The sequence below is a fragment of the Argentina anserina genome, chromosome 5 (assembly GCF_933775445.1).
Source record: "Argentina anserina chromosome 5, drPotAnse1.1, whole genome shotgun sequence".
Taxonomy (NCBI): domain Eukaryota; kingdom Viridiplantae; phylum Streptophyta; class Magnoliopsida; order Rosales; family Rosaceae; genus Argentina; species Argentina anserina.
This window is the reverse complement of record NC_065876.1, coordinates 15,259,010-15,284,633: the sequence shown is the minus strand read 5'-3', so window position 1 is coordinate 15,284,633 and position 25,624 is coordinate 15,259,010. Positions and strand designations below refer to the sequence as shown.

The 25,624-nt window shown below is 35.7% G+C and overlaps 2 protein-coding genes across 8 annotated transcripts; both read right to left on the bottom strand.

Moving 5' to 3' along the window:
* Window positions 1-5,391: 5,391 nt before the first annotated feature.
* On the bottom strand, window positions 5,392-7,445 carry LOC126794036 (protein SENSITIVITY TO RED LIGHT REDUCED 1). Of its 4 annotated transcripts, none has more exons than XM_050520686.1 (3): window positions 7,329-7,445; window positions 6,865-6,931; window positions 5,392-6,521 (listed from the first exon to the last, which is right to left on the bottom strand). In XM_050520686.1, the coding sequence occupies exon 3, from the start codon at window positions 6,451-6,453 to the stop codon at window positions 5,611-5,613; it is 843 nt and encodes a 280-aa protein (XP_050376643.1). In that variant the 5' UTR covers window positions 6,454-6,521; window positions 6,865-6,931; window positions 7,329-7,445; the 3' UTR covers window positions 5,392-5,610. The 4 variants fall into 4 exon arrangements, with proteins under 4 accessions (XP_050376643.1, XP_050376642.1, XP_050376640.1 ...); XM_050520685.1 differs by having other exon boundaries at window positions 5,392-6,504; XM_050520683.1 differs by lacking the exon at window positions 7,329-7,445 and having other exon boundaries at window positions 5,392-6,504; window positions 6,865-6,980.
* A 220-nt stretch (window positions 7,446-7,665) lies between these two features.
* LOC126794040 (uncharacterized) lies at window positions 7,666-11,484 on the bottom strand. Of its 4 annotated transcripts, none has more exons than XR_007672110.1 (9): window positions 11,352-11,484; window positions 10,746-10,818; window positions 10,585-10,650; window positions 10,387-10,492; window positions 10,245-10,287; window positions 9,969-10,041; window positions 8,647-9,223; window positions 8,484-8,561; window positions 7,666-8,323 (listed from the first exon to the last, which is right to left on the bottom strand). XR_007672110.1 is itself a non-coding variant. In XM_050520688.1 (6 exons), the coding sequence occupies exons 1-6, from the start codon at window positions 11,368-11,370 to the stop codon at window positions 9,965-9,967; spliced, it is 384 nt and encodes a 127-aa protein (XP_050376645.1). In that variant the 5' UTR covers window positions 11,371-11,484; the 3' UTR covers window positions 9,133-9,964. The 4 variants fall into 4 exon arrangements, 1 of the variants encoding a protein (XP_050376645.1); XR_007672112.1 differs by having other exon boundaries at window positions 8,647-8,751; XR_007672111.1 differs by having other exon boundaries at window positions 8,647-8,703.
* Between the last annotated feature and the right edge of the window lie 14,140 nt (window positions 11,485-25,624).

Genomic DNA, 25,624 nt, shown 5'->3' with positions numbered 1-25,624 from the left:
GAAATTCTTGCATTTTGACGTGATCATCAATTCTAGCAGTCTACACTTGTAGTCGAAATTGTCAATTCACTAATTACTAATTAGGCTCATATATTCTATGCAGGGCATTTGTACGTAAAGAGCGATGTGTACGGTTTCGGCGTGGTGTTACTGGAGATGTTGACCGGACAACGCGCCCTCGCGATCGACACTAACAGACCGGCCGGCGAGCACAATTTGGTGGACTGGGCGAGGCCTTCTCTTAAGAAATGATGGATCCAAAGCTTGGAGATCATTACTCTTAAAAAGGTGCATTTCAAGCAGCTGAACTAGCTTATTAACAAGTGCCTAGAATCTGATCCAAAAGATAGACCCTCCATGGAAGAAGTATTGGTAGTTCTACAGAGGGTCAATGCCATTAAGGAGAAACCCAAAGGTACAAAACGTAACGACAGAAAAAAAAGTAGAAACTTCAGCACGACAACAACATAATAACTATCACAGTAAGTCTCCAATCACCAAAATAATGTCGGCAATGGAGTACCTTATCAAGCTCGGGCACACGAGTAATTCAATCTTTACGGCACAGCGTCAGAAACAGCCATTCTATTTCTGGGTAGTGGTCAATGTTCATCGATCTGGAGGTGGTAGATCATCACCTTTGCGGTGATGATAGATTAAAATTTGGTTGCTAGCTCCTGCACTCTGTATAGTATTGCTTTCTAATTTCTATGGTATCTGAAGTTGTTTAACTAGCTAGGAGACAACTTGCTATACTGTTATATAGCCTTCATTGTGAAACTATTCTTTCTTTTACAAGAAGAAAACAATCTGTCAAGGGTTTTTTTCCCATTGTAAGGATAACTGTCATAATAAAGTATTTCTAGTTCAACTAGATCGTAGAATCAAGCAAGCTCAAGTTGTTGGTGGTAGGGGATTGGTTATTAATATATAGTGCATCTCTTGACGTACATTATTGGTTTGACGGTATAAGTTCTAGCTGATTCGAGAAGTTTTTGATGATATTTATAACAATAAAACCTTAAAGATTGTACGTGGAGTTTGGACTAAGATTTTAGGTCGACATGGATTGATGGATATTGTTAGATCCTTTTCTAACAACGGTTTAGTTCAGAAAGCTTCAAAACTATGTCAAGCAGGACTAGCCAAGAAACTGCTGGATCGACTTTAGAGGTCTATTAAGATTGGAATTTTGATTAGGTTTTCACAGGCTCCATGCAAACTTGCCTAACAGAAACAGATGGTGTCATCTTAATCTGGAAGATGGAGAGATCAGTATTCTATAGGTTCTGGGTTTCTTATGAATAATGGTGATCAATAGAGAGGAATGCTATTTAGTAAAACTATACAAGCTAAAGTGATCCTTCCAATGCAACACCTAAGTTTGTTCGACGTTAGTTCTTTAACTTTAATCGAACCCATCAATGCATGATAAATTGCCATTGCCATCTCTTACAATGAAGCAAGAAGTAGCAACCTCAGTATTAAATAAGGAAACTATCAGAATCTATATAAGTGTTGACAAGAGAAGGATACCGTTTTAATTCACTTACAGCTCTCCACAATCTAAACGGGTTCAGGTTATGCCTGTGGTAACTGAAAACTTGATAAGGCGCTCCAGCAGCAGCTAGCCACCATGCCTGTCTAAAACCAAAGTTGTTCCTTGCACCAAGATTCTCAAAATAACATTAGAATCTTAGCAACAGACAATGATTATAAGATTAATATGAAAATAAACTTCCGAAGATTCACAAAAGAACTTACCATTGAAGTTCATGCCATGGATACAAAAAAAAAAAAAGTCGAGAACTTATGAATGAAATTACAAGCCAAAACAATGGCTCAATGATTCCGTATAGGACATTGATCAGTATTACACTCTTAGGTCCAGCTAAACATATCTACTGTCGGTAAAATTCTGAAGTTTCACAATCCAATGTGAAGAATCACTAGCACCAAATGCACCATTTCTGAATATATATATTTCTATAGAATGATTTGCCCTAACAAATGGGTCCATTTAAATTGATTGGACCCTTTTAACTGCAATAGTTGATATATACTAGGCATCTGCAGCAGGGGAAATAGAACGGCTAACCAATTCCTTTCCTAAAACCCTCGGCTTTCCACAGAATTATATATGTATCTATGAGATCGAGTACGGAATTCTATTTACTCACTTTAAATTGAGTATCCGTTTCCCTCCTTTTCCTGCTAGGATTTGGAAATCCTGTATTTTACATATCCATACGACTTAGTCCTTAGGTTTTCAAAATAGTGTAAAAAGAAGTGCTTCGAATCATTGCTATTTGACTTGGATCTGTTCTAAAAAAGTCGAGGCTGAAGCCCAGGTAGCAGATTTTAGTCATTTTATCATCATCATTGGAGGTAGGATGCGAAGTATAAAATTTCTTGGTCAAAAATAGAGAGGAATGCTACTTTTTCTTTTTAAAAGAATTTTGAATCCTGATAATTATTGCTGATGAAAGAATGCTCATGATGCAAAATGGGACTGCTGTACTCATGATGTCTTTGATATGAGATAATTTAAAAAAATAAAAAACAAATAAAAAAAACTCCCATCATATTCCTGCATTTTCATCATTAATAATTCTCAAGAGCAAAGTTCCATCCACATATCAAACTGATGATATTCATATACCTCAGATTTAAGGGAGAGCAAATAGCCATCATCTACAGATTGCTTAAGAAGAGCCTAAGAGCAAATGCACCCGTTGCTGAAGGTTAATTGCTGATTTGTCAATTTAATTGGTACTGCTAATTTACTATTCATGTAGAATTGGCAATTGCCTTATCTTTATCAATGCACCACTTGAAGGCAATTTGCATGCTAATCCACATTTACATTAAACTTAATTCACATTTCAAATTTGAATAAATGACAAAGTTTAAAAATTAATTAATAGCATTTTTTTGGGTCAATTAATAGCATTATTATTTATACAATTTTATAGTTTTTTTTATAAACAGAAAAGAAAAAATTGTAAAAAATTAAAAAATATTTAATTCTGATATGATATCCACCCAATCTTCATCTTACACGTGTTAACTTCAAATATTGTTATCTTCTAAAATATATATATATATATATATATATATATATATATATATAAGATTATCAACCAATATTTATGAGACATGTTATCCGAAACTTTTCATCTTCAAGATTGTTGATAAATAAGCTTCTAGAATTTAGTCTCTACCCACATATTCTTATCATTCTATACATTCACATCTTCTGAATCTTATCACTCATCTCACTTCTTTTGTTCTTTTTTTTTTTCAATGGAGAAACTGAGCATGTGGGTGCAAGAAAAAGAGCGTGAAAATATGGAAGATTTCGAGCAGATTCAAGCTACAAACTCTCAAGCGGCTGCAATAGTGGCGCAATATCAACTATCCATAAAACCTAGAGGGTGTGGATCGCGACCTAGGCGTGCACCAAACGTCGAGAGATATAGAGAAGCCCGGGGACATTTTCTCCTACAAATTTATTTTATCGAACGTCCAGTTTACAACGAAACAAGCTTTCGGAGACGATACAAAATGCAAAGACATGTATTCCAACGCATAATAGAGGATCTTTTTTTGGAGGCAAAAAGCAGATGCCACTGGAAAATTAGGGCTACTTCCCGAACAAAAAATGACTGTTGCCTTGAGAATGCTTGCATATGGCGCAACTGCTGATCAATGTGATGAAATCACTAGGATGGGGACTTCTTCAACGCTCAAGTAACTGAGTATGAACCATTACATTTGGTAAATTAGATTTAAATAAATTGTGGTTTGTGATTTTAATTAATGTATTTCATGTTGTGTGCTAATATGTATGTTTGAAATTTATGTAATCTTAAATTATGCTTATTTATGTTAAGAATAAAATGTGGTTTTACATACTTGTACATTATTATTGTTATGTTTTTGTACTAATGTATTAAAAGGATAAAAAAATTATTTCATAAAATTAAAATTACATAAGGGAATTTCAAATTAAGTTACATGATCTCCTAAACAACAATTTATTATCGAAAAATAAAACTAATCAAACTCAGGTGTGTAGTCACCGCTGCTAATACCATCGAATAATTATTTTGGCTATAATATCACTTTTCTTCTTTTTCCACCAAGCATTTGATTGTGGAGTCATGGAATTAGTATCCATGGCCATTACTTTTGCATCTTCTTTCGCCTCTTCAAATGCCAATACTTTTCTTGTATGAGCAGCTATTTCTTCATTTCTTTTCCTCATTATTTCAACATAAGCTTGATTTGATGAAGTCATGGCTTGAATAGCAAGAGCCATACTTTCTGTTGTATCTTGTACTTTCTTTCCTTTCCTCATTGCTTCTTTGGCACTCTTTTGTCCAATTGGCCTTGGGATAGAGCTTGAAGGTGTCTCCAAAACTATATCATCTTCCAGGTCAATTGGAGAGTCATTTTCGGAGGCATTAGGTGTTGAATAAAACTCCATAGATTGAGGATTAAATGGTGGATCAATAAAATAAGGATAATGTTTAACTTTGTCCCAACATTCCCATTTATTAAAATTTTTTGGATGATTTTTCATTTAGTTCGAATGAGCTTGATTCATATATAACAACGAAAATAATAAAGCAATCAATATCTACCAATACAATTAAGATATTTATAGATATAATTTAAGAACATAAATAATAATGTAAAAACCAACTAATAAATAATAATGTAAAAACTAATATTATTGGGAAAAATATATGTACCTCATCCATCATATTGGTGCCGCTAGCTATATTATTACGGGCTTTAATTTGTGCATTATGCCAATCTTTCAGCATCTTTTTCAACGTCTGAAATTGAGATTGCATGGCAAGTGACCTCGATTTGTCGGTGGACCTTGCCAATGCTTGACATAATCGGCATGAACTTTTTCCCATAACTTTGTGGAGCTTATGCATTTACCGGCGATCGGACATACAGTTACACGCGCCCATGAATCACATAATTGAATTCTCTCCTCTTCTTGCCAAGTTGAATTAGGCTCTCCCATGGTTTGATGAGTCTAACAAGAAATAAAAAGTAAATTAAAGAAGAAGATGAGGAAGAAGATAATTTTGCTGTGAGAAATGATAAAATGAAATAAGGTATTTATAGAGGTTTAAAAAGAGAAATTTGAAATTTTTGACGGAAGAAATTTTAAACCGTTGGTGTCAAATTATAGTTTTTGGATCTTAATTGGTGATATTATTTTCGTCGGTTGCATGCCACATGGTGAGCCTCACCAAATCAGTCGACCGAAATAATTGCAAAAAATCAGCAACCCAATTAGCTATGTCAATTACTGTTTAGTGGTCCCACTAATTAGCAATTACATTCAGTCACCGATGCATTTGCTCTAAGAGAATCCAAAGCAGAACATTAGTCCCGAAAGAGACTACTAGCCTACTAGGCAACTTAGTAGAATAAAGAACATTAGTAGAGTACAGAACACAGGAACAAGCAGGTGCACACACCACCACAATAGCCTACATGTCCAGAAAAGAATAATATGTTTCAAACATCACTTCTCAAGCCCATCTGGAATCCAGATGCTCCAAAATTTGGTACTCCACATTAGCAATTGTTCAGCTGCAGCTCTGATTCAAGGTCAGGGCTGAAAAATTGCCAACTTGAATCATGAAAAGCACCAAAATAATCATCTGAAACTGTCTCAATACTAAACTCATTGGTGAATTTTCGAGCAGCCAGGACATACTTGGTGGAGTGAATAATAGCCGAGTTCTTGAACTCTAACAGATGCTGCTCATATGTCTGAAAGCTATTCCCAAACAATACTATACAATTCAACTGCTTCATTCCCCAATTTGTTTGTAAAAGATTATCATACAACTCCGCCTCACAATGTGGCATGAAAAAAATTGTTGGTTTTTGAGCCACACGCCGACCTTGCTCATTAATAGATAACATGGAGCAACCAAGAGCTTCCAAAACCCGAGATTCTGTGGAAGAAAGAATAGGGTCGAACACCTCTATGTCTCCAATCCAATTGAACCTTCTCTTCAGCAAGATGGCAAGGCTCAGCTGCAATCGAGGGGATTCATAAGATTCAATGCTGCCTATTCCGTACATTACCATCTTCATCTTTAACTCAGAACTTAAAACCCTATGGAAGCAATTCATCATCTCGTCAGTTTGCATTTGATCCAGCAGCTTAAGAAAGAATTGAGAAAGCTCCAATTTCTTCATACAGATCTGTATCTTCTGCATCAATTTTGATTCTCGATCAAAATTGATTTCAATATCAGTTGGAGCCCAATTTTTCTGTTGTTGCTGTTTCTCTACAAGATTTTTCAGTACGGGAGGATTTCTTCTTTGCCTTCGACGACGAGATGAAACAACTGTCCACTCTCCATTTAATGCATCTTGAGAAACATGAGTCTTTGCGGAAGCTGCCATTGTAATACAATTGTCCTTCTGACAATGAGTTGCAGAGCCTAAACAATTTGTCTGGGCGATAAAAAGGGCTGTCACAATTTGGGGAAAGAAACCACATATGGAATTATGCAAAGGCCAAGGCCAGTTAAGAATATATACTAGTTCACTCAACTTTTAAGCACCACACAAAAAGCATACAATGGTATTCCTCTTCCTAAGTCAAAAGTCCTAAGTCCTAATAGAAAATCCACAAGCAACACAAGCCTATTAACTAGAGAACACATTCACACCAACACCACACTCGACTCGAAAAGAAGCATCTCATAAAACATTATAGAGTCAAAACCATCTGAATTTAATGAAATATGAAAACAATCAAATGGGCAACTCCACAGTAGCAGTTTAAATTGGTTGAATTATAAGAGGAGGTACCTGCTTGATGTGGCAGCGTCAGTGAGGGTCTTGCTTCCCTGGGACGTCTGAGAGGGAGAAAGCTCAGCTGCCAGAGAGGCTTTGGAATGAGGTGCAGAGGTATAACCAAGAGTCGCTAAAGAGAGAGGGTGATATCTGATAAGATACTTAGAATTTTGATAGAAATTTTATTGCCATTTTCCTTCTCATCTACTTATATTTCTGATCATAGTTCATTGACAAAGCTTGTTTCCTTTGGCCATTGCTATTGACCTAAGAGTTTACTTTAGCTTTTAATATCCTTATTTCTTTTGGATCGAATCTTCAGAATAAGTATATCAATATTACGACAAAGAAATATAAGTGCCTCTAAACTTATACCATTCATCCTCTAAACTAAACTCAACTAAGTAGAAACTCTCTGCACCTAAATCCAGAGCTGTATTCTATTCAGGAAACAAAAACCTGCAAAACTCAGGACTTACCGGTGAAAAGAATCCGATGAAGAGGGCCAAGGTCGATGATGGGTTCTCCGATTTGATCAATGATATTCTAACTTCTTCTTCCCTCGCTTCCCTCTCAAATTCTCAATTCCGTCTCTGCAACTCCCCATAGACAACAGAAGCCGCAAAACCAAGTGATGGCTACATAAAGGATTCAATTACGAGACTAACCCTCAATATTGTTTTCCAACTCAGCAACCAATGGGCATATCTGTAAAAAGGAAACTAGTTAATGCCGGTTCCAACTTCCAAGTTGAATTCAGTGGAAGACAGAAACAAGTATACTAACCTCAAGTATGTAGAAATGTCTGCTTCATTCTTCGAATTTTCCATCTTTATTACTTCCTCCACCAAGCTTGGCTCAAGAACATGATGAAGATCATGAAACGGATGGTAAAACTTTTAGAAAACTTTGTCATACCATAACAATGTTGTTATGTTTGAACTATTTTTTAGTGTTTCTTGATTCTCAAACACAACGTTGAATGCAACTGTGTATTTTGATTTTTTTTTAAGTGCTAGAGTTGAAGATATTCAAACGCAGAAAATGATCCGGGGAAAGTGAAATCCGACGAAATGCATTCATGGAAACTTAAAAAGTGATTGCTCTAAACCAGTCTGAAATAATGAAGAATAATAGTAGCTTTTTCTCACACAATCATCAGTTCACCACTCGATATCAAAGTTAGCAGAGTTGAACATGAACTAGAAAAATTCCATATTACTGGTGTATAAATTATAAGCTTCGATCATTACTTCTCTGACAGATAGCATACACATATCAATAAAATCCTATATAGAGAAAGTCGATGAAAAGGGCGTGTTTAGTCTCAGACGACATTGATCCTGGGTTGTTAGGTATCATCTCCAGACTCCAGTAGACCGCCTTGTCGCTGGTCTGAGAATACAATGTGAATCACAGGGCAGAACCAGTCTGCTAGAACAAGATCACATCCTCATCCATCAATATTTTGGAGCTGCACCAAACCAGAAATTATTAATGTAAATCGGACACTGCAAAGGCAACAGAAAGATATCGGCTCTAAAACTATATTAATGACTCAATCAGGCTGAAATCAAAGGTATGAAACATTTAGATCTGATAATAATATTTTCATTTCAGGATATCTAGCTTACCTCCACCAATTGTTGCTTCAGGCAACCGCTCAATTGAATACTTGTGCTGAGTGATGTACATGATTGGTCACCAAGGATCTGCACTTGAACAAGCTAAGTTAAGCACTAAGGTCTTAATGTCAAACAACATGCTCCTAAAGTCCTAAACTATTAATTATAGTACCTTTCGAATCCTTCATTTCAAGTCTCGATCACATGTAGCCACAATGTAGCATTTATGCTGTTCCAACAAGAAGATTAACATCCGTCATAGAAAATATACACGCAACTGCCTTAAAATGCCAATAAGCTGCAATAAAAACACTGAAAGACCAGGCGATAAAATAATACGAAACAGATCCTCAATGCGATATAAAAATACTGTGAATAAACAAAAACATAAATTGAATTGATTTAAATGTCAGAAGCATGCACCTACAACACTTCTACAATTTCAAAAGACACCTGCAGACTAGCAGATAACTACTATACAAACACAAATTTACACAGCTTACACACCACAGATAACCACAGCAGAAAAAAATTCATGTTTTGTGGCTTTCTCCACCCGCTAAAAGTGCCACACTACAATTAAACATACTTGTTTGCAAAAAGAGTTAAAGAATATCAACTACGCTGAACATAGTGATTTTAAAACATGTGCTCTTCAGGTAAGGGTGACTCTTTCAACAAGACAGTCATCAGCATAGGTTCCTTTATGAGTACATAATAATCTCTCAAAACGGGAATCTTTTGCAATCCTGCTAAAATCAAATTTAATTAGACCTTTCAGACTTCAATAAGATAAATGATCAACGTTGTACGAATTATCTCATTAGTTGTGAACACTTAACGAGGATAAACTTTTACAGTCATTGCAGCAGAGCAGACTGGGATTAATATAATAATTCAAAAGAGCTATAACAGAAGTAGAGAATTGTAAGAGAGAGTAATGTAGAGTGGTAAAAGTATAAGTCAAGCATATATAAAGACAGCAATTTTGATGGAGCAGATATAAGCTGTCTGGAAAACAAATATCCTCCCACAGACTAAGCCTAACATTTTTAATTTTAAGGAAAGTCTCTATGGTAGTTTAAGATTCTTGCCAGGTCAATTTTCTATTGACTACAAATAATTACGAGTCTAAGAGTTTGTAAGAGTCTATTAAAGTCTGAGTACTCAAGGTCTTAAGTGTGTCTTCGTCTATTTAAGTTGTAAGTATCTAAGGGTCTTATTATTAATTACTTTTATTAGTCCTATGATATTATAAGAGCCTATAGATATGGTTTTCTGATGTAATCCGAAGATCAGATAAATTAAAATTTATCTTATTGAAGATTGTGACTTGGTTTCTCTCTCCTAACCTCTCTCATTCTATATCCCTTCTAAGCGCTTTTTTTCACAACTATTCTGTTTCCTTGTTCGCTCAACACACTGTATCTCTCTCCTGCATCAAATTTGAATCTAGTGCCCACGATGTAATAAGTACAAAACATAGATAACTACCTCAGAGCCACATGATATTTCTGACCCAACTTCTCAAGTTCTGCCATTACACAATCTGTGATGCATGGAGTGCCTGTAATTTCAAAAGACAATAAAAAAAAGTTATAAAACAATAAATAAAAAGAAGTTTACATAGTGCCGAATCATATTTTGCTAACCGATATAAGTTTGCTGCGAGATAGTGTCTGCAATTGATCTTGTTATCAAACCCAACATTCAAAATCAATGGCTCAGGGAAACCAACAATTTATACAAGCGAATAAATCAAAGACTCACATTTTGCATATAGGCAGTCCATCATTCCTTTCTCCAAATTCAACTGCAGAAAGTTAAAGGAAAATCATCAAATTAGACACAATACAAGAAATTGACTAAACGGTATAGCTTATACATAAAACAATTAGCACAAAACACTCACCTTATCCTGGATAGAGAAATTGATGAAGTTGGTATCCACCAAAACCCAGTAAGGCGGCCCTAATGCAGTGTTGTACTTGAAGAACAGAGCAGAAGAAACATTTGGCCTATATAACAACACCCAATATGTAAAACCCAACAACACAATAACCATAAAATCAAACAAAATCTGACAATAAACTGAAATACAGAAGCTTACACATTTCTGGGCAGTTTTTCTTTGCTGATATCCTTCTTCTTTGGATTCAAGACCTCCTCTTTATAGCTGAAATCAACACATACAGCCAAGAACAGATCAAATTACAAGTCTTTAAGCACAAAAGTGAAGAACTGAACAGAAATAAAAATGAAAACGTTTACTTTTTGATTGCTTTTTTGGTGATCACTTTCTTCATGACTGCGAATTTGGGGCCTTTCTTTGCCTTCCCCATCTCTGAGAGCACAGGGCAAACCAAGATGAACAAATTGGACTTTTGAGTAAGAGCCGCTTTTGTTCTATAATACATAACAACCTACTGAACACTAGAGAGAGGGACAGCCACTTCCACACAGGTTCAAACCTACAAGACTACTAAACGACCGGTTTCGAAGCCAACTGATAATTAAATCTTAACAAAACCTGATCCCCCAGAGAGAATCACAAACAATGCTCAATCACAATCACTGAAGCAATCCAGAAAGTCATCTAACTTTCTTGACTTGACATCCGACACATATAATGCAGCTTTCAACTTTCTATACATAAGCAATCAACAAATTCAAAGTTCTATGATGTGTGGGTAGTCAAATTACATAAGACAGAACAAAACCAACAAACCAACAATGATAAACAGATAAGAGGCCACAATAATCACGAAAAATTACAGCAAACTCATTACATAATTGAAAGATTTGATCCACAGTTAGTAAAATTGAACTAAAAAAAAAAACAGATTAAAAGGGACAGAGGGAGAAGAAGAATGGTACCTGGAATTCTGGAAAACATCTGCACTGTGTTACTTTCTTTCACCTTCTTTGAGAAAGAACTCTTCTTCCCTCAATACGAAAAGTGAAGCGGGTGCCAAGTGACGGCTACGCGTGTAATGATTTTTTTAGAGAAAACAGAACTATATTTCACCAAAAAGATATTACAATTACATTAAGAGGAAAACTCGTAAAAAAGTAAAGTTCCTCATGCTCGTTCTGAAAAAATAAACTAGTCACAGGACTACTATAAGAAGTAATAAACATGAATTAAAAAGGCACAATCCCGAATAAAAAAAAACTGATTTTAGAAGTCGATATCCTACTCGTCGCTAATCTCAAGAAGAGAACTGTCCAATAGCATCACATTCCAAAGCTCCGGCATATTTGCAAAGACAACTTCCTCATTACATTGACACCCATAAAGAACCGACATTTAAATAATCCCTGAAAATGACATGCACCATAAACATATGCACTCAACAACACGACCAAACCCACACTCAAGGAGCATGGATGAAACAACCTGAAAACCTAAAAAACCTAACAAAAAAAGAACTTGGACCAAATAGCCCAAGCCCACCTACAACACACAACCCATGCCCATAGAGCTCAGGCCCACCACCCTTGAAACCCTAAGCCAACAATCCGACGACAGCAAGACTTGCCGCCACCATCTGATCGTCCAAGCCATCTCGTCGTCAACGCCCGCCACCACCCAAGAACCTCCGATCAAATCCACCGCCGAGAAGCAGCACCTCCCTTCCAAAATCCAACCAAGAGCAGAGGTACCAAGATATGTCTTGGCCTTGAAAAACCAAACCCAGCACAGATCGTCGCCGCCTCCACCACTTCCCCATCACCGATTCTACAAAAATCCCAGCACAACCGGCCAACAAAACCCGGCCTCAAGCCCCAAGATGGCACCCCAACACCGCCACCAAGAACAACTAGAACAAACCTAGACGGCAAAAGCCAATCCTACCACATCAAACTGCCGCCCATTGGAGATCCACCACCAGCACCACCAGACGAACCCAAAGGATCCGCCACAACTCTCATCCAACGGCCACGTTAAAGGACGCACCATCGGACGGAAACACAATTTTTCTGGAAAAAAAAAACCCTAAAGCTCCGGTTTTCGCGGTGCTTTACTTGATTGCCTATACAGCAACCTCACTGAAGCATTTGTTAGTCAATATATATACTTGTGTGATACTGATAGGATGGAGCATTGATACTCGAGACATGTTCATACTAAAAGATGTACATAAGCATTGGTGCATATACTCACTACGCGTAAGCCTTGATATACTATCTCATTGAGTGCTTGTTAGGAGAGTTACAAAAGATCAAAGCTGGAAAGCTAGCGTTAGTAGAGCTAACAGCAGAGGCATTGCAAGAGATGGCGATATCTGTCTATGTTGCATGTATAATTCTTCATCTGTTTTAAGTGTTAGTTAATAATAGCTAATATCTTTGATACCAAATAAATTATGTAACTGAATTTGATACAAACGCAATTAATCAACTAAATCAACTAGAGTACAAGTCCAATTAAAATTGTTCACATACATGATTAAAATTAAGCTTTTCGGTGTACAATGAACTGATGAAGACCAAATAATGCTCAATAGTTTTGGGCCTCACTCTTCGAGAGTAAGTAAAATAACGTAACGCATTGTCCTATAAGTTATATGCGTCCGGTCCGAGATCATGCAAGTGATAATTGAAACTTAAGGCGTGCGCGCGCGCGCGCGCACACACACACACACACACACACACACACATATATAGGATTTTTCTCAGTTAAGGAGGTATGCACCAACGGTTTTAGTGAGGATTTCCATTTTTTCACCATTTTTTGATCGAATTTCCTTATCTCCACCGTCTAGTATCTAAATAATATTGTGTAGATCATCTCTGGAAAAATTCAATCAATTTGGTGATCGTTAAGACGCTCAAAATCGAAAAACAAATGGACAGACTGAATTCTGTCAAACATGAACCGTACACATTTTTAACAGAAAAACGCAATTTTTTTAGAACCTTAACGATTACCAAATTAGCTGAAAATTTGCAGAGATGATCTACGCAATATTATCTAGATACTAGACGGTGGATATAAAAAAATTGGGTTGAAAAGTTGTGAAAAAATGGAAATATGCACCAAAACATTGATGCGGACCTCCACAACCAAGAATGGTTGTATGTCCGAGCTGACATAGATGTTTATTTTTAAATAAATTTTTCAGAGATGTTTATTTGATCAATTATCTACTATATGTCATAAGAAATTATTATATAACTATTTAGTTTATAGTGAGTTGTAGTAATTTGAGGTAAAATAATTGTCGAGAATTATTAAAAATCTACTTAAAAATATATTTTTTATGACTGGGAACCCAAAAGGAGGACATGTTATCGCACCTTATTTAAATATGATATATTAAACATGAAATTACATGAGTGATTTAGAACCACATAGAGAGTCTATGAGGTACACAAAATTCATTATCTTCATCATGTCATTGAGTAGAGCCCTGAGTATATTGTGAAGAGTTGTCATTAAATAATTTTGCATGTACTGACTTATATGTCAATTGTAAGGGTCGTGGATGATTGATTGTGAGTTGTGGTACTAGTAGTTCTCGTTCGGATCAATCATTTCTCGGTATTGACCATAACTATAGCTTTGTGAAGATTGTAATGAGGTGAACGGGGTTTGATTCCCCTCAACAGCTAGTTCGGTTTTATTTCAATTTTGGTGAATGTTGTGACATGGAATGCAATATATATATATATATATATATATTAAATAGAGCCATATATGACAACAAGTCGGTGTAGTAGAGTTGGCTACAACTTTGTGCTTGCAAGGGATGTATCAGAGGTTTGATTATTCTAACCAGCGATTTTTTTTATTTGAAGTTGGTCTGACACAGAAATTTCGAAAGTTTCCGGATATATCGAGAAATATCAAAAATTTCGGATATATCGGGAAATATCGAAAATTTCCATTGAGAAATACTTGGTATATTATGAAAATATCGAGAAATTTCGAAAGTTTCTAGATATATCGGAATATATCAAAAATTTCCATCAAGAAATATTTGGTATGTAAGGAATATATCCATATGCCGAAAAATGTAAACTTTCGCGGAAATATCAAAGAAAGTATTGATATTTTAGTCCTTGCCTCACTGATATCTCTCTCTCTCTCAACAAACAATTAGACTTTTCATGGAATTTTTAGAATGATTTGAATATCCATGGAGTTTTAATTAATTAATATCCCTTGGTGGCCGTCATGTTCATGTAATTCTGATTTTACGTACAATATGATTCCACAAGGTGCACGCTATCCATGCTAATGACCATGCTGATGACCATGCTGTGTGCCCTCCTTCATTAATTTAGCTCTAGTTAAGTTTGATTATCAATCTATGTGTACCTTCATATAATATTGGAAGGAAATGATGGACCCTCAACATCTATTCGAACATGAGGTATATATGATGGGTGGATGATCGGTTGGAATGATCGGTTGGATGATGTTATGGGCCTACATGACCGCGTAAGATGTCTATTGGGATGTCATATTCAGATTGGTATATGGGAAGGCATGTCACCTTCCAGTGGAGTTAGAGCACATAGCATGGTGGGCGGTGAAGAAGTTCAACATGAGCTTGGATGAAACAGGTCTACATCGAAAGTTGCAGCTCAATGACCTTGAGGAGATTAGGAATGAGGTTTACGATGCTTCATGGATTTATAAGGAGAAAACCCGTGTGTACCATGACAAAATGATTAGAAGAAAGAAGTTCCAAGTGGGCCAGAAAGTTTTGTATTCCATTCGAGACTTATGTTGTTTCCAGGGAAACTTCGTTCACGTTGGATTGGCCCATTTGTTGTTACTAACGTGTTTGCTCATGGTGCAGTTGAGATTCAAAGTGATACAACAAGAAAGGCATTCAAGGTGAATGGGCATCGACTTAAGCCCTACTATGAGGATTTTTTAGGAGCACACGTATGAGGAGACAATCGTGAGAGATGTGCCTAACAGAGAATGAACATGAGAGAGTCTAGGCTGAGAGACTGTAAAACTCAAGCGTTGCATGGGAGGCAACCCATTTCAACCGTATATGTGGAGGAATCGTCTACGGGAGTTAGAATTTTCTAATCCATTCACTCTTATGGTTGAATTGTATATGTGTTGATATGTGATCTTATTCTATGCTTGTGAATTACATTCTTACTATTGAACTTACATTGAGAACAATGTAATTTTCTAAGTGTGGAGTAGGGTTGCAAGATCATTGATTGTTTGTTTTTGCTTTAATTTATTGTTTGTTTCATGATATAAAAAAAATCCGAAAAATGAATGAAAAACAAAAAAGAAAAAAAATTGTATTGCTTTATTGAGTTTTAGGATGCCTCTAAAGTCTATGATGATTATGTCTCTAAATGCATAAATGATGGTTTTGCATTTCATACGAATTAAATTGTAAGTTTCATTGATGATGTGGATTTAGTCTGAACATGTGAGATTTTGATTGATTATGGCATACATGTTTTGGTCAGTTTAAAGTCCATAACAACCTATGAGTTTTTGAGCCTATATGTACTTTCTTCATGAAATGTAATATGAAATTTCATGGTTGTTCATGAACCTCACTATTCTTTGCATATTCAATAACTATGTGACATAGCTTTTAATGGACTCTAGAATTTACTAGAACTCACTTGTGTGATTGTTGAAACTTTTAAGTCATAAAATACTCTGATTTTGAAAATGATTTAAGGATCATTTCTAGGAATACCACCACTTTAGTCAAACAATCATGTATCCCTATATGTGCCATGTTTGGGACCCCTTAGTTGAACCTCATTTGAGCCTACATTGAGTATTTTCTTCATCACATATATTATCTCCATGCTTAGTATAGTTACATCTACCTTGTCCTATAGAATTGGCAGAATTTTTATTAAGATGATGTTGTGATAATGCATGAAATAAGTGTGCGGTGGAAAACATTTGAAAAAAAAAAGAATCAACAAGCTTTTAATCAAGCATTGCCGAGAGAAAAAAAAAACAAGAAAAAGAAAAAAAATGAATGATGAACTCGGCAAGAAAAGAAAATAAATGTTATGTTGTCTTCCATTTGTGATTTAGAGTTGAGTTGTAAATGAAGGTCTAAAAAATTTTACTTGATCTTTGTCCATGTTCACTTTGTGGTTAGAATGATAATTGTGCTCAACTTGTTATATTTGGCCCATGATGGTGTGTGGTGTCATAAAGATGATGTTTACTCTGCTACGTCTATAGGATTACATTTGCGTTCCTTCATATTCTATGCCTTTAGCTAAGCCTAAATATTTACCTTATCTAATGATCCTAATTATTCTTAAAATGAGCAAATCTTGGTTTGTGGAGATGATCACAAGAGTTGAGCATATGGTTTTGGTCCATTTGTGCACTTAGTTGTTAAATGAGGTTTTCCTCTGTTATTCACAAAGTGCTTTTATTTTTTGAAATATGCAAGTTATTTGATGTTTTAATATCCTTTCTCTTGCATATACTTGTGTGTGAATGATAACCATGAATCTGAGTGAAAAGAAGAGAGTATGCCTTGTGAGGAGGATTGGATTGACTAAACATGTTAAATGCTTATTGTCTCATATCTGACTTATTCATACTATGAAGCATGTTTATGAAACTTGGAATTTATGTGCTTACATTCAAATGCTTAAACTTGAAAGCTATGTGTTTTGAGATTTTGAGGCAATCATTTAGGGGCAATAGTGTCTTGTTTAGTTTTATTTTGCTAAGGAACTAGCAAAAACCAAGTGTGGGGTAGTTGATAGAAGCACTTTGTGCGACGTTCTTAACATGTTTTTACCTCAATTGTACTTTGCTTAGCCCTTATTGTTGTACTATTAAGTCATTGAGCCGTAGTAAGATTCTTGGGCGGTATTGGATGCATTTTTGTGCTTACATGAGTTTAAAACGCATAGGTGGTCTAGAGTCCTAGTTTGACTATAAATCCTTGTAGGACTAGGAAATCTAGTTGGATTAGGAGTCTTCATCTTTCTACGTTTTGGTCGCATTGGCGATATTTTGAGAGTCTTTCTTGCACTATGAATCCTTGTTAGGTTTCGAAACTAATTATCTCTTATTTATGATTTTATTTTCTTATTTTCATATTAGATTTAAGAGATAATACTAGAGGAAAACAATGAGAAGTCATGCTTTACGGAGTCTTATCATCAACAAGTCAGGCAACAATTAAATAGAAGATGATTATTAATGGAATAAAACATGACATGATTTAGGGAATAAAACATATTATAGAAAGAAAGAGGCAAGTTCAAACCCTCCCTCTTTCCTCTATATATGCATGGTTTCACCTCTCAAATAATATCACTTCTCATTTGCATTCAAGAGCCAAAACTTTACCAAAATACTACCTCAAACATCCTTCACTAAAACAGCAAACCGTTCTCCCCCATATACCAATTCCATCTCCACCGAAATCACCATTGAAGACACACCTTCAAGGTTCCTACAACGTGTGATTCTCGCAACTCTTCTCCATGGGTTTGTTCATTTTTGATTTTCTACAATACTTTGTCTATGAAGATTGTAGTATGATGTTTGTGTGAGATTATTGTTTTGTATTAAGAATCAAAATTTTCAGATTGTTTTATTGGATTTTTGGGTCTTTTCCGAATTGATGATTTCCTATAATTAATGAGTTTGTATTTCTATTGTTGTGTTTTAACCATCTTTCTCATACTTTTAGATAACTTTCAGATATGTGCATATGAATTTAGTGCTTGGATGCAGTCCCTAAGATTGTGTTTGAGTGCTAGATTCATCAACCATATTGACACAAATCGAATGATGTCCTAAGTAGCTTCGGTTTCTGTTGATTAAAAGTGGTAAAAATTCTGGAAATTTACACGTGAAACCATGGTGGGTGACGCCATACATGAAACATGTCTCCAATAAAGATTTGGTGTTTAAATGTAATCTTGTTTAAGTGTTATTGAATTCGATTGCATGCAAATTTAGATTAGGTTCTCAGTCAATCTAACTGTTAATTGAAATCTTGCATGATTAGATGATCCCCTAAGGCTCTAATTGTATTGGTGTCTAAAAAGTATGTAATTGGTCGAATTATAATGTATGATAGGTCCGAACTTGTAATTATGTGGTGTAATGGTGAATTTGATTTAAATTTGTTAAAGAGAAGTCGATCATGTAAATAGTAATTTAGGTTTTATTTTAGTACAGTTAATAATCAATCTCAAACCCCTCATTATTTGTTAACACTAAAAGTATAGAGTTCCCTTCAATTTCCTTGACTGAATGATCTGTGCTTATCATATACTAACGATGACATTTTATAGGATTAATTATAGACATTTTAATTAACGCTCTATCATTCCCATCAACATTTTAATTGAATGTTGTGACATGGAATGTATATATATATATATATATATATACATATATTAAATAGAGCCATATGTGACAACAAGTTGGTGTAGTAGAGTTGACTACAACTTTGTGCTTGCAAGGTATGTATCAGAGGTTCGATTATCCTAACCAGCGATTTTTTTTTATTTGAAGTTGGTCTGACACAGAAATTTCGAAAGTTTCCGGATATATCGAGAAATATCTAAAATTCCGTATATATCGGGAAGTATCGAAAATTTTCATTGAGAAATACTTGGTATATTATGAAAATATCGGGAAATTTCGAAAGTTTCTGGATATGTCGGGAAATATCGAAAATTTCCATCAAGAAATGATTTGTATGTAAGAGATATATTCATATGACGAAAAATGAAAATTTTCGCGGAAATATCGAGAAAAGTATTGATATTTTAGTCCTTGCCTCTAAGACGTTGCATGCACATTGTAAAAATACAAGTTGAATTGATATATATATCGTCATTCATAGTCGATCGAGCGTAGTCGAATTTTTACGATTGTAAATGTTACAACTCTGGCGGGTTCGACTCTCTCTCTCTCTCTCTCTCTCAACAAACAATTAGACTTTTCAAGGATTAGACTTTTCAAGGAATTTTTAGAATGATTTGAATATCCATGGAGTTTTAATTAATTAATATCCCTTGGTGGCCGTCATGTTCATGTAATTCTGATTACGTACAATATTGTCATATGAAAGGATTCATATAATAAAAGTTATAGAAAAGCAAACTCTATACATAAGGAAAGCAAAAATAAATCAATCAACACAAAGGGTACGTTAAAATAAATCATACATATGATTCCACAAGGTGCACGCTATCCATGCTGATGACCATGCTGTGCTCCTTTTATATGACACTATGATGCCCTCCTTCATTAATCTAGCTCTAGTTAAGTTTGATTATCAATCTATGCGTACCTTCATATCATATTGGAAGGAAATGATGGACCCTCAACATCTATTCGAACATGAGATATATATGATGGGTGGTCTGATCAAGTTCTCAACTCTGAAAACTTGGTGCCGCCTGGTATTCAAATTAATCATTATTTCATGATGATCACTTCTGAAATTCTGAATGCATTGATGAGATTTACTGGTTTAGCGTACTCTCGGGTCTAGCTCTTGGGTTCAAACTTAATTGGGGAGGGTCTACTTCCACCACAAATGAATACGACCTTCCTCTTCCTATTCCTTTTCAAGTTTTAGTTTTAATCACGTACAAATCAACCTATATACACTTTTTTTTTCTTCAAATTATATACACGTTAATTTACTCGTTCTGTTGTGCGGAAGCGGCCAACAATTCCACACACACGGGTCCAATAATGTCGATACTCTCCCCACTTTAGTCACCCGGTGGAGTTTAGGTATGGTGTTTTCCACAAAAGGCCTCGCCATTAGTGTGTGTGGTATCAACCTTTATAACCCAATGATGACTCTTCATCTTTTCCAATGTGGGATTCCAAATGACTCAAATCTAAGCCAATTAATTTCCAACAATCTCCACATTGGCGTGATTCGAGTCATCACCAATTGTCTCACGATCCGAATAGCTCTACCTCGACCACAAGCATCAATCCAAGTTCAAATCTTGTGACCCCAATACAAATGAGAGCTCCACCAAATTTGATCGTATGAGACACCAAGTCCCAAACGTAACTTGGGCTATGATACCAATTGTTGTGCGGAAGCGGCCAACAATTCCACACACACGGGTCCAATAATGTCGATACTCCCCCCACTTTAGTCACCCGGTGGAGTTCAGGTATGGGGTTTTCCACAAAAGGCCTCGACATTAGTGTGTGTGGTATCAACCATTATAACCCAATGATGACTCTTCATCTTTTTCAATGTGGGATTCCAAATGGCTCAAATCTAAGCCAATCAATTTCCAACACGTTCTTATCCATTGTGTTCTTTTATCCTACTGGTTCTGAACTTAGAAGAGTTTCGTAGTTCACGAATTCAACCAGCTAATTAATATTAATATGAACATGGACATGAACACGGATACGAATACAGTACAATGTGTGACACAGTACAACATTAGTACGTGAGATACACTCATAATATACACAATAGATTAACTGCTAATTAAAGACCTGTTTTGAAAAAGATTAGAAGAGTATCATAGTAGTCCAAGCTCACAGTCTATTGCTTTATGCCAATCAGAATGGCAGAGAATTGGGATCACGAAGTAGCTAGATAGCATGCATCATGGTGCGTCTGTGTGATAGCAAAGGCTCCGAGCGAAGCCAATGCATTATTTTTCCGAAGCACAAGATCCCAGTACAGCAGTACTTGGATCGACCTTGGACCACTCTCACTTCTTTCTTTCTTTCTTTCTCTTTTCGTTTTTATGGTTATGGACCACTCAACTCTAGCTACTCCGATGGTTGGTTCTCACATTCTCTCCCGTTCGATCTCCGGCTACAAGTCCTACAATAGAATTTTGTGGCAGAAAATGGAGCAAGATCGCTCGGACCTTTGCCTATCGTGTAAGACTTTATTGAACTAGACATCAACATTTTCAATATATAACATCAGTGAATTAAATAAAGTTTATAATCAAAAGTAGCTTTATTAATATAATATGTTTTTGAATTTGTATTCAAACGTGTTTGATTAATTTAGAGTAATATATCAGATAATATAAGAATATTATATGTTTTTCTTTCATGGAAAGAATTGTCAACCACTATTTTAATATAAAGTGCATTACCTTCATTGATCAGTACCACACCTCAAACAGTACCATCAATTGTATGTGGTCCATGGTGAATTTAGGAGAAGAACAATGGAAGGAAATCGTTTATCTAGTTTGCATTTCTATACTCATTCGTATTTGATTAGATTATTCTTATATATGTATTGATCCTAGATTTGTCATAGTTGATTTCGTTTATGTAATCTTACACTTTATTTAGTTTGATTCTAACATATCGATCTTCACAAAAAGGAAGTCCCAAGACTACTAATACTTGTGTGATGGAATCGTCACGCCAATAGTTATAAACACTTCAACAATCATTGGTTTTTAGATTTTTAGCGGCCGCTCGGCAATTGATTAAACTTCTGCGTCTTTGACATCTTATGATTCATATCGTAAATCATTGAACGTTATAAATTCTATTTAGTACGTAATTAATTGAAATTATATTGAGAATGAAGGATCACAAAACAAGTACGTAGATGGTGACGTTAGCAAGAAATAATACATCAAAGGAAAACTAGAGAGCAGCACTAGTACTTGATTGTTTGTTAATTAGAAGAAATGATAGATATGCGACTATGTATGAGCTGCGTGAGTTTTCTCTTTGTACTCGATCCTATTGCAAAAAAAGTGATAGATATGCGACTATGTATGAGTTGCGTGAGTACGGTGAGTTTCTCTTTGTACTCGATCCTATTGCATGTTGAATTGCCTAGCTTCGAGTGGAAAGGTTTTGGTCTGTTCACGCGTATTTGACATGTATCAATCACGTCTTTCATGTAGGGATACTATACCAATTTGAGAATGGATTACTTTTTTTTTTACTCATGCCCACTGTCCGTCCTATAATACAGTAAAGGTTGAAGGTTCATCTGATCATCTCTTTTATCGCTTAACTCATCTGTTGGCTCAAAATTAAATAATTCGTTATGAACTAAAGTCTATTTTTAGAGTATATCAAATAAGAAAGAATGTGCTTAGTTATAGTTGACTCAAAAGGCCATCTTATAGTATGTACTAATGCATCTAATAAAATGCAATTAGCTAGGCTGTGGCAATTTTCCAGCATCGATCATCATCATCGAGCTCAGGCATGCCAGCAAGGGGGTTCGTAATGATGATAGCATCCAATGAGTACCGGCAATGATGATCCGGAATGTGAATGAGAATAAGAAATCACGCACATTTCTGGCTCTTTCTTTTTCACTCCGATCTGATCAAATTGAAACTATAAGCTTAAAGCATGGCAGTTGGGGCTGTAGCCTGTAGGGTAACCAATTAAGGGGTACCTGCATGAGCAGCTCTCTCTCTCTCTCTCTCTCTCTCTCTCGCATGGGCATCACCAGTATTGCGCTGACTAAGCAAGGCTAGCAGCTTGTTCCGTGCATTGGTCCCCGTCCGGCCTGACGTACATGTGAATGGAATCTTTGGCCATCATTTGTCCCACTATCTAACCAGTTTGCCCGAGCTAGCTAGCTTCAATTATTTGCATAGCCCCCTTTTGCCTTAAAGCTATACTCACCACCCTCTTCTTTCTCATTTCCATATATAGAACGTTCTGACGGAGCTAGCTCGATGATCTCAGTTAATTAGGCCTTCTATTTTACTATATTATGCCAGCTGCTCCATCATCCCATGCCAACATTATATCAATTAAGCACAGAGTGATTGATGATTAGTATATACAAATAATTTTTAAGAACGCAAACAAAACCAATGTTAAAAGGATCCAAGACCTCCTTTTATCAGTGTTCTAAATATCGGGATATATCGGTGATATTTAGCAACTGATAAGATAAATGTCATATCACCTCAATATATCGGTCAACTCAAAATATCGGGTCAACATGCGATATATCGGGTCAAACCGAGTTTGACCTGATATTTCGGTGCACTTTTTTTTTCAGAGGATTTTTTTTTCGATTGACTTTTTTTTCGATGACTTTTTCGTTGACTTTTTTTTCGGCGACTTTTTTTTCCGGTGATTTCTTTTTTTAAGAAGACGATGTCGTTTTGAGGAATTTCAACGCAAATAGGCAGAAGGCTTCGCTGCTTCGCCCTTCGTAGCTTCAGATCTTTCAACGCAACCACAAGCTCATCCGAGTGTGAGAGAAATTGGAGCACATTTTAAGGGATACACATAAAGAAGAGGAATAGGCTAGATACCGCAATGATGAGCAAGTTGGTATATGTTCAATTCAATGTCAAAATCATCAACAAAAACCGAAGGAATGATAAGGGAAAGGAGGTACTACTTGCCAAAGAAGCTAGGGAAGCACAAGAATGGCTTATTGAAGGTAATGTCATTGAAGATTTGACAATAGATGAACATGTGTCCAAAGTGAGTAGTGTGGTACCACCCTTGAGAGAAGTCCGAGAGGTAAGAGAGTTTTATGAAAATTATTCTATCTCAGAAGATGAGGATGAAGATAATGGAGAAGATGAGTTTGACTTTGATTCTGATGATGAGAGAGTTTATAATGCATGAATGCATAATCAATATCTCATTTTATCTTTTGTGCACCTATTTTTGTTCAATTAGTACTTAGTAGTTAATATTATTTGGTATATTTTGAAGTATATGTTTATAAATATATTAAATTTTAATTAAAAATGAACAAAAATGATAAATCCGATATAATTCGATATATCTCGATATATCCCCGTTATATCCTTATTTTACAAAACCGATACGATGTCGATAACCGCTATTTAGACCATTACCCCTTACACACACATATAATTAAACCATTCAATTAATTACCAAGAATTTTTATTTTTATTCAATTACAATTTACAAGAATAGCATAGGTAGGATTTAGGACATCTGCCCACTCCTGCGGAGGAAGACATACCTGATACACCGGCCTCCTTGTATTACCTTGCTTATATCACAGCTTCTACACCAGGAAAATGTTGGCATTAATACATATATATATATATATATATATATGCGAGTTTTAATTTCTCATTCTTCATTTATAATTAACTGGGTTAACTCTTGCCCTCTCATTAGGATAATTACTATAGTCACACGTACATTTAACCATACTTTTGCAGTTCAATTATTCTTAATAATCGTTTATGCTAAGTAACGTGTTAGATACAAGGTTCGAAAAAGCGCTAGGCGGTATGCAGGCGGACAACCACTTCCTAGCGCCTAGACGGCTAGACGGTCTCCTAGGCGATTTCGAATTATTAAATATTTTTATATTTTTATACATATATTTAAATTATTTTTATGATTAAAAATATATAATGATGTTCAATATTAATTTTTAAAATAGTCTAAATTGACAATACCTTAAATGGAAAGTCCATACAAAAATATTAGAACAAAATACAAATTATAAAAACAAACGCATACCTAAATCTCAAGTTCTTCCTCTCCAAATCATTCCCTAACTTCTTCGGTATCAGACTCAAACTCAATGTTCTGTGTCCTCATCCGAAATAATATCTTCATGATGAAGTTCTCTTACTTCCACACTTCTAGTCCTAGGCCGGGTAGATCCACTCCCAAAGTCTCTCCCCTCCACACTAGTAATATCCGACTCATCTTCTTCATCATCATTTCTACCATCAACAATCCACCCTTACTAACTTCCTCACCAAGTAATACATCTACTCCTAATTCTTGTATTCTTCTCTTTTTGTTGATTATCTTAGCATTAAATTGAACATAGACTAAATTTGTTCAATCTTGAAGCATCTAGTCTATTTCTCTTTTAGGTTTTTTTTAGTCAACTTTATTATTGACTACCTAGGTGACCGCCTAATTCGCAAAACGCCGAGAATGGCCGCCGAGGCAAAAATCGTTGCGGCAACTGACCTCCTAACACCTAGACGCCGCCTAAGCCGTTTTTAGAACACTGGTTAGATATATGGTACTTGGTTTAATGACGGCAGCGGGCGCCTAGGCTGTTTTTTAGAACACTGGTTAGATATATGGTACTTGGTTTAATGACGGCAGCGGGCGCCTAGGCCGTTTTTTAAACACTGGTTAGATATATGGTACTTGGTTTAATGACGGCAGCGTCGAAATTTGTTGCATT